General features: G+C 36.3%; 1 protein-coding gene across 1 annotated transcript; it reads left to right on the top strand.

Moving 5' to 3' along the window:
* Positions 1-9,393: 9,393 nt before the first annotated feature.
* On the top strand, positions 9,394-10,245 carry LOC131053437 (putrescine hydroxycinnamoyltransferase-like). Its single transcript, XM_057988044.2, has 2 exons — positions 9,394-9,783; positions 9,880-10,245. Exons 1-2 carry the CDS (start codon positions 9,394-9,396, stop codon positions 10,243-10,245), a joined length of 756 nt encoding a protein of 251 aa, XP_057844027.2.

A 10,245-nucleotide genomic window follows, 5' to 3' on the forward strand; every position in this document is an offset into this window, starting at 1 on the left:
TCCTCGCCTTTCTAGTCAAAGACATCCTGGAGATAGAATCTCTAGTCAGAGACATCCCGGAAAAGCTAAAAGACATGTCACCAAAAGATAAAATCAAAAGAAAATCAAGACTCGACACCAACATCCACTGTAGTCCTCAAGTTTAGTGTCTCTTGTCACTTGTATAAGTCGAATTTTGATTGTGGTCACAATGTTTACTTTCACAAAAAGGATAGATAGCACTGAACCATATGTTGTCTGAGTCTATTGAAAGATTTGATTTGTTGAAGCACATTGTTACTGTTGGCTCATCTGAAACTGACTGAATCCATGAAACTGATACTTTATTGCGGAGAAGATGAAACTTTATTGTGGATTGTCGATGCAAATGTTGCTTTATTGCGGATTGTGCGCGAATAGACTTAAGGAAGCTGGAAGAAACTGTACTCCTCGAAACATGTGGTGTTCTTAGTTCCACACCCATCACTAGACATAGGAATTTCCTTAGCCACAGATAAGATCTGACTTATTATGGATGGAAAGGGAGTGAAAAGGGGGGTTTATTATGAATGGCTAACCAATCTTGGGTAGAACAATAACAAGCCATGATGGGAATGGGTAAGTTTATTGTGAGTGAATAGGTTGTGAGTGTGTGCAATGTGAAGTGATGAAAGTGAATCCTAAAGGAGGGAGGAGCAATGTCTCTACGCATGGCGCTGGTGACCCAGTTTTCACCATGGTACTTGCCCAGGGTGCCACTGAAGTGGTTTTCACTGTTGGACGAAATTATTTCTCTTTACTTTTTTTATTTTTCAATGTTTTTTTGTGTCACAAGGTGCCTGTTTGCTAGGTTTTCACCAAGTAACGAATTTTTTGTTTTATAAATTTTTTTGTATTTTTAAAATTTTTGAATTTTTTTGTATTTTTTAATTAGGATACTCCAAAGAGCTATGTGTAGAACCTTCGAAGGTGCATGCTGTTGATAGGATCCTCCAAAGGTTCACCTTCTGTAGTTGAGAGCTGATATGCCCCAGACCCATATGCTGCTGTGATGATGTAAGGACCAAGCCAATTTGGTTCGAACTTGCCCTTCTTCTCTTTGTCTTGCTGATTTTTGGGGTTTTCTCTGAGAACCAAGTCACCTACCTCAAATGAATGAGGCTTGACCTTGTGATTGTAACTGCATTGTTTCTTGACTGAATGATGTGTAGCTCGAGTGACTGTCTTCCTTGATAAAGGAACTGAGATAGAATTACTAGTGTGTGGACTACACAGACCCATATGCGTGTCACCTGAATAAGTTTGGGCATCCCTAATAACAAAGTCCTTTGAGGAAGCTCCATTAAAGGTCCATGATGTATCACTAGAAGGAAATGGATGTGTTGAACAAGTGGATGAGTAATGAAGGCTTATGATTGTGAAAAGAAGTGAAAGTAGGATAGCATGATGGAGACTTAGGATCAACAAGTGTGCTTTTTGACTTGAAATTGTAGAACTTTTGCCCCCAGTTATTTTGATATTAGGAGAGATCAACTCTTGCTCTTTTTGCTTCATAGGATTTTTATCCTTTACTTTGATTTTTGCAGAGTCCAGTAGCTTTTGATTTTGATTTGGACTAAAGGACTTTTCTTTAATATTGACTTTTAGATTTTTCTTTTCAACACTTGATTTTTGATCCCCAATGAGTGAGGGCTTTTGTAATTCTTGTTGATCCAAGTCTGGAAGTGGAGTGGAAATGGAATGAGTGGATGATATGGTAAGGCTATGTGAGTTATCAAGAGGGATGGCAATATGCTCAATAGATTCTTCACTGGAACCACTCTTAGGACTATTGATATCAAGAGATGCTTGCACCACTAGAGGAGATTTGCATTCAGACTTAGTAGCCACAACACTAGGTGGTTCACACCCAATTCCTTGGCATTGCAAGTTGTTTGTAGGTTGTTCTTGTCAACTGAATGTCTTAGGAGATAGTGGGAGTTGATCAACATGAAAGATATACTCACCACATCCTAGATCTTTAATCTTTAACTTTTCTTTTAGCTCTGTTTGCTTTGATGTAAAAGCTTTCAATGATTCTAGATCTACATATGTTGAAGATGGAATAGCTTCTCAATTAGCTGGAATTGTTATTTCTGATCTAGGTTGCATATTGTTGCAATAAATAAATGAATTTGGATCCTCTTTGATGGTCACTTCAACTCCATTGTGTGGAAACTTGATACATTGATGATATGTAGAAGGGACTGCGCTCATCTCATGAATCCATGGACGTCCCAAGAGTATGTTGTATGTGAGATCAAGGTCTAGGACTTGACAAACCACATCCTTTGTAACTGGCCCAACTCTGAGAGGTAAGGTGACTGGACCCTTGGATGAACGCTCTTCATCATCATATGCCTTGATGGTGATTTTGTTTGTAGAATTCACAGCTTTATCAGAATATCCCAATTGTTTAATAATGTTTAATGTACAAATGTTTAGACCTGCTCCTCCATCTATCAGGACTTGTTTGATTCTATGTTTGTGTATGAAGGCTTCAATGTGTAAAGGTGCATTATGTGGCTGATTTATGGAGGTGTCATCAGCTTCTATGAATGTAAGGGAGTGTGGAACGGAAAGGTATCCCACCATGGCTTGAAACTGGCCCACATTCAGATCAGTAGGAACATCAGTATCTCTTAAAATTTTGTCAAGAATAGCTTTATGAGCGGGGGATATGCGTAAGATCTCAAGGATGGAGATGAGTGCGGGTGTCTTCCCTAATTGTTCTACAAGGTCATACTTAGGCTTGGTTGATGAAGATGGGGTGTTTTTGGCTGGAGCACCTTGCAACGTAATCTTACCTTGACGGGTTGTAACATGACATTCAGAGGTATGTTCGGAAGAAGATCCAACACCTCTTAGGACAATCTTGGGTCTCTGAGGAGGATTCTCAGGGTTTTTGTTCTTGATGGTAATAGTAGAGATATGATTGATAGTTGAATCATAGTTGTAAGGTGCTCTAGTATAGTTGGCCTGATCATCTGTGACTTTGGCTTTTCCCTTGTCATGCTTTGGGAATGGTTCCTTAAACATCTCATGTTCTTGATTGGATGAGTGTCCCTCAATCTCAATATCACCTCTATCAATGAGATCTTGCACAATGTTCTTCAGTTGATGGCAATTACCTGTCTTGTGACCCTTGCTCTTATGAAATTCACAATATTCATCATCGTTCCACCAATTTGGTTTGACCTTTGGTTCATATGGAGGAAAATCTGGAACTGTGATCACTTTATTTGCCACAAGCTTTTTGAAGACTGATTCAAGTGGTTCTCCCAATGGGGTGTACTTCCTTCGTGGTCTAGAAGTTGTTTGAGTATTCACTTGATTGTTTGTAGAACTTGATCCCAAAAAGATGAACTTGGGTCGCACTGTGTTAGCATCAACAACACCATCATTGACTGTGTTCTTGTTTTTATTCCAAAATCTTGGCTTGTCTTTTCCTTTAAAGTCATCTTTGTTTTCCTTGAATATCTTAATGACTCCTTGTTCAATTAGAACCTTTTCTATTGCTAAGCCTTTTTCAATGACATCCTTGAAGGTGGACAAACAAGCTTTCCTTAGATCATAGCCAATGTCCTTGTTAACATTTTGTGTGAACATCTCTACCATTTGTTTTTGTGGAATTTCACAAGAGCATCTGCTGGCTAGATTTCTCCATCTTTGCAAAAATGATGCAAAAGACTCTCCCTCTCTTTGCTTGGTATTGCACAAAGTAGTGATTGATATGTCTGTCTCTATATTGTAGGAGAAATGTTGAATAAATGCCTCTGCTAAGTCACCCCATGACTTAATACCAGGTGGTAGTTGAGAGAACCATTCCATAGCTTGATCGCCTAAGCTTTGTGGGAATAATCTCATCAAATATGTTTCTTCTACTGCTACCTCAATGCAAGCTGTGAAAAATTGTCTTATGTGTGCCTTGGAGTCCCCTTTTCCTCTATACTTATCAAATTTAGGTGTCATAAAGTGTGCAGGAAATGGAGGCATCAGAATGCTCTTGTCAAATGGATAAGGACATATGTCTCTCATTGTGTACGTTGGCTTTGGTGTATTTATGTCCTCCATTTTCTTTTGTAAATCTCTGATTTGTTGCTCCAAATTGCTCTTAGGTGGAGATTGACTTCTTGAACCATATCCTATGTTTGAAGCACCAATTGGAGGAGGGGCATATTGCATATATGGATGATATTGATCATACACATGTTCATATGGAGGAGGTCTATATTGATGCGGCATATATGGAGCACTTGGTATAGCTTCATGTTGAGGAACCCCATATCTATTTTGTGCATGTATACCATATTCTACAGGCATGTAATGTTCTATTGTGTTGCCCCCAAATTTGACATGGGGTTTCCTTGTGTCCAAATTTTGAGCATGCCTTTGAATGTCCAATTGTTTTGGTTGATCCATAGCTTGAGCATATCTATCTGTATAAGACTTCCATAATGGTCTACGAAGGTGAGTATCATATGTTTGACCATGTGTATGTGGGACTTCTGGTTTTTGAAGCAAAGCTGATGGTGAATCAAGTACCATATGTGGCCCTCTATTTCCTCCACTATTAGGTCTCCTTTGATCCATGTTGGAGTGAGTTTGTTGCAAAGGTCGGTTTTCCATAAGTTGAGACATGTCAAAATCATGAGGTATCTTGGCTCCACTTTGTGCCATCATGTGTAAAAAGTATTGTCTATCCCTCCTCATTATTTCTTCAACCAATCTATTGAAATGGGGATTCATAATGGATTCTTCTACATGTGCTGAATGTATTGAAAAGTTGTCCACATTGTCATTATGTGTAGCATTGTTGTTTGTAGTGTCTGCATTTTCCACATTTGGAATGTTTCTATAAACATCCATGTCAGGCAATGTAGTGTGCTCAAGATTGAAAAATAAATCATTGTCATACTCATAAGAACTCATGTTTGCGGACTCTTGAGCTTCTTTAGCTTTTCTCCTAGATTTTTGAAGATGGGTTTCAACCATGAACTAGGTATTGACCAAGATGTGAGAGACTAGATGAAAATGGAAAAAGTATGGAAGACCAAGAGTTGTATGGAGTGTAAATGAATCTGAGGTGTACTTGCAATGTCCAAAATGTAAGACCAAGTATGTATGTAGTAGAGTAGGTGTGACTTCCAAAGAGAGGATAGTTTCTCTTGATGAGGTAAGTTGACCTTGACTCTAAGTAAGACCAAATGAGACCCAAAGGTAAGAAACCTTGATGAGGGACCACTTAGCAAAGTGTAGTTGTATGTAGTGTGTTGACAAAGTATGATGAGGACAAGCAAGTGACCTTTTGACTCAAGTTTAGACAATTGTGAATGTAATGAGAGATGTAAAGCAATGATGGACTATGTGAGACCCAAAGACAGGTTGAATGCTAGATGAAACCTGAAGAACCAACCTAGGAAGCTCAAGTATTCCGAAACTGATTTCTCTTGTTTGCTGGACTGTAAAATTTTTCCAATTTGTGAAGTTGTTGGTTGTGACCAAATCTGAATGTTTGACTATTTTTCGTGACAAGAGGATACAATGTTGATGAGGACACAGTGTTTTCAAGTGTTTAGACTCAAAATGACTCCAAAAAAAGTGTGTTGTTTGATGTAAAATTGTTTTGCATACACTTGAAGACACAAAAGACACAATGTTTTGTTGTTTAGTCTTGAATTTTTTGAATATTTAAAATAAGTCAGGCAGAATTCTTATGGCTGGCCAAGACAATAGTTATTGATCCCACATGGGGTTTTACCCCCGAGGCTACGCTATTCAGAGCGGATACTTAGATGCTTGACCTCATTGGCTCCACCCTTGGCACTCACTTCTCGGGTCAGCCAAGCATCAGTCCCCATGAAAACTCCCCATGGTGAACTTTGTATCTCTACTAAGAACTGTATGTGTGTGGGCCGCTACCAGAGGTCCGACCTCCTGCCCCAACAACTAGAAGGATTTGGGCTTCTAAAACAAAAAGGTGCTAGTAAGGGCATCCACTCGTGTGGCCATACATGCGGCACTTTCAGCTCTGTAAATACAGAAGGCTCCCAGCCGGTAGGGGTTATGCCCTACAAATGATCAAATAAATTTGATCAAATGGGTTTATGGGGAGACATAGTGTCGGTATGAACTAATCAGCACACGTTATTCATAGTTTTCACCATGAATACATTTGATTATAGTGGTTGGGAAGAGGTGGGTTTTCCTCGCTACCACTTGGGTCGTTCTCTTCTCACTAGTAGTCCTAATGACCACACAGGAAGACAAGCCCTCTAAAGATTAAACAAAAAGAGCCTATTGCTCAAGACACAAAAGACAATGATTCAATTTTAGTGCACCAATTGAAGTGTTTGCTAGTCTATGAAAAAAAGGCACACAATAAAAATCAAAAACTCTTGCCAAGGACCTGCAACAAAGAGTTGTTAGTAGTTTGAGTTGTTTCAAATAATCACCCCTTCCTGCAAGCACACAAGTTAGGTAAATTTTAGATCCAAAAGACTTTGTCAAATAGGGGCCTTCAACAATGCGTTTTGTTAACCAATTCAAAGATCTGATTCATCATAAAAAAAGATCACCTGTAAAATTTCAAGAGATTTCCAGAAATGTAAGAAAATCCAAAAAATTTGCTAATTTGCTCCAAAAATTAATTTTTTTTGAAAAATCATATAAAATGCAAAATCGATCCAAAAAATCTGAAATTTTTATTGGAGAGTCTTTATGGTCTTCCAAACCTGCAAAAAAAAATTTCTGCAACAAATCCAAGCAGTTTGTGAGATATGAGTAAAATAATGCAAAACACTAATTTTCAAAGATCTGATTTTTGAAGAATGATTTTGCATAAAATTTAAAATCACAAAGAACAGATCCTATGTATAGTTATAAGAGATTTCCAAAAATGTAAGAAAATCTAAAAAATTCGCTAATTTTCTCTCAAAATTAATTTTTTATGAAAAATCATAAAAAATTCATATAAAATGCAAAATCGATCTAAAAAATCTAAAATTTGTACTAAATCTTTCTAATACTTTTCCTGACCTACAAAAAAAAATTTATGTCAAAATTCGAAGCCGTTTGTGAGATCTGATCAAAATAAAGAAAAACCCTAATTTTTAAAGATCCAATTTTTAGGGAAATATTTTGCATCAAAATTAAATTCACAAAGAAATGATCCAGTGTATAATTATGAGAGATTTCCAAAAATGTAAGAAAATCCAAAACATTATCTCATTTGCTCTCAAAATTAATTTTTTATGAAAAATCATAAAAAATTCCTAGAAAATGAAAATGTTCTCCAAAAATTCTGAATTTTGGATTGAGAGCTCCTGATACTTTCTTCAACCTGCAAAAATAATTTGGTGCAAAATTTCCTAGCCGTTTGTGAGATATGATCGAATCTCTCCAAGATCTTAATTTTGTGTCCAAAACCCTAGCTGCACAAGGTTATTCTCCAAATTGTTTTACAAAATAGCAATATAGGGTTAGAAAAATTTGCAAAAAAACACAGATCTAAGAAAAATCCATGTCCCACGGGGCGTGCCAAAATGTATATGGTGAAAATGGATAACAATAATAACAATATTGAAAGGCTAAATGAATCCAACCACAAAACCCTAGCCTAACAATCAACAAAGATCCACCATAACATATGAAGATTACCTAAGACAATGCAAGTAAAATAAAATCATAAAGATTATACCATTACATGTCCAATAGGGTTTTGATCTCCATTCTTCCTATCTCCATTGATCTTGCTTGATATATTTTCTCTCAGATTTTATGTGCACAAGAGCTCAACAAAGAACGGAATGTGGTTGCAAGTAGGATCGTAGTGTAGTCAAGTCCTCCAAATTGTCGATTAGGCTAAGTGATTAGGGTTTGATAATGAAGAAGGCATCTCCTTAAATAGAAGACACAATAAGAAATGGAGGGATAAGATTGAGAGGTGTAAAAAGGAGGTCGGCTAAGATTAGAGGGTAGGTAGAAGAAATAGTAAAATAATGAAAGGGGTAGGTAGTGTAGGAATTAAGAGATGAATGACATGTGTCATGTGTAGAAAAAGCTAATGAATTAATTAAATAAATAAAGATTTATTTAATTAATAGAGGAAATGGGATAATTAAATAAATAAAATATTTATTTAATTTAGGAAAAGAATAATTTAAATAAATAAATGTATTTATTTAAAAGAGAAATAAGGCTAGAAGAGGATAAATGAATTAATTAAATAAATAAGGATTTATTTAATTAATAGAAGAATTAAGCTTAGATAATTAAATAAATAAAATATTTATTTAATTAAACTGGACAATTTTGAGTGTCTACACAAATTATTAGGTTATACTAAATACTTGTATTTTACCAATGAATATAATTATTTAGAAAAGAGAGGAAGTGAGAAGGGAGATAGATATATAAAAAAGACAAAGTATGGAAAAGAGATAGAATGAAAGAGATAGATGTGAGAGAGAGGAGGGGAGGTGATAGAGAAATGTAAAAGGAACATTGAGAAGGGGAGAGATAGAGGTCAAGAGATTAAGAGCAATGGAATACAAAATTAAGTGTGTGCCTTATGTCATCCATGTGTAGATAGGATACAGGAATCTGCATCTTATTTTAGTATTCATTTTATTTTTCACATATCTAGATATTGAAGAAAGTATTAGATATGTATAAAACTTAAACAATATAAATATTTTCAAATTCTTTCTTTATGAAAATTGACTTGAAAAGTTTATTTTAATAAACTAATACAATACTTATTTCTTTATAATCTTTTTATTTTAATACACTAAAACATGGTATTTTAAATCATTTCTGTGTCAAAATCTATATTGTTATTACTATTATATATATAAATTTTATAGAGAGTAAATTATTACATATTTCTTAAATATGATGTGCCTTACATTCATTTATATGAATTACCATAGATTCTAATACAACTAGACGCGGAAATGTCACATGGTAATGTCAGTCTTTGGAATGCTAACTTCTCTGCAAATAATTTGTTAAGTTGAAGCTCACCCAACGCGAGAAAAACACATGGGAATAACAGGTATTGGAATGCTAACTTATATGGAAATAATTAGCTGAGTGGATTGTTCAGCCAGAAAATCTGTTTAAAAAACGCACAAATTGCAGAATCATACCCAGTGGATAGCGTGGTAGCAGAGCCATTGGAAGCTTCAACGGTCTGTTGATAAGGCATAGCTATCTGATCAGACACGTCGATCTTTCTTTAATATTTACAGATGCGATTGCCCAAGTATATAAAGAGGTTGCTATCCCTTAAGAAATCGTTCATTGTGAAAGCACAATACAAGACATTGCATTTGCATTATAGTGAAAGAGAGAAGAGGGAGAGAGAAGAGAATGAAAGTGTTGGGAGGTGATGGTGTTTTGATCAAACCCTGTGCGGGTAAAGATCATCGTGAGCTTGTTGAACTGAACAATCCGGATCTAGTTGCATATCCAATGTACAACAAGGTGGTGTATGCTTTCCAAGCTCCGACCCCGAGCTCAGAGGTGTTGAAGGAAGGACTGGCCAAAGTTCTGGCGGAGTTCAGAGAATGGGCAGGGAGATACACCAAAGAAACAGCGAGTGGGTGCCTTGGCATCAATCAGAATGACGAGGGTGTGCTTATCATAGAAGCCGACGTAGATGGAACAATAGCAGATGCAATGCCCTTCGATCCCTTTTCATTCCTCCTTGAGTTGGTGCCACCCACATCCACCGTGGTCAATGAGCTCTTACTCATGCAGGTATGATAACCCTAACAAGAAAACTAATTTTACTCATGCAGGTATGTAAGACTTGTTTTAGTTATTTTTTAAAACTAACAAGATTTGTTTATGTAGTTTACTCGATTTACTTGTGGAGGCTTGGTGATAGGTCTAGCTAGTCATCATCATGTTGCAGACGGACAAGCAGCTACATTTTTCATGAATTCGTGGGGGAAAATAATTAGAAGAGAGAGTATTCTACCTCCAGTACATCACGGATCTTTATTAAAAGCAAGAGATCCTCCCCAGCCATGTTTTGATCATTATGAATATAATACTATATTTGATGAGCACTCTCCAATAACGTCCAGTCTAACAGCAAAGAAGTTTCATTTTGATGCATTATTTTTACAAGAACTCAAGTTAAAGATAAATGGATCTGATAAATCAAGAAAACCCGAGGTGTGGAAATTGTGGTTTGCTTGTCCAAAGTACATATGA

The sequence above is a fragment of the Cryptomeria japonica genome, chromosome 2, assembly GCF_030272615.1.
Source record: "Cryptomeria japonica chromosome 2, Sugi_1.0, whole genome shotgun sequence".
NCBI classification, from domain to species: Eukaryota; Viridiplantae; Streptophyta; class Pinopsida; order Cupressales; family Cupressaceae; genus Cryptomeria; species Cryptomeria japonica.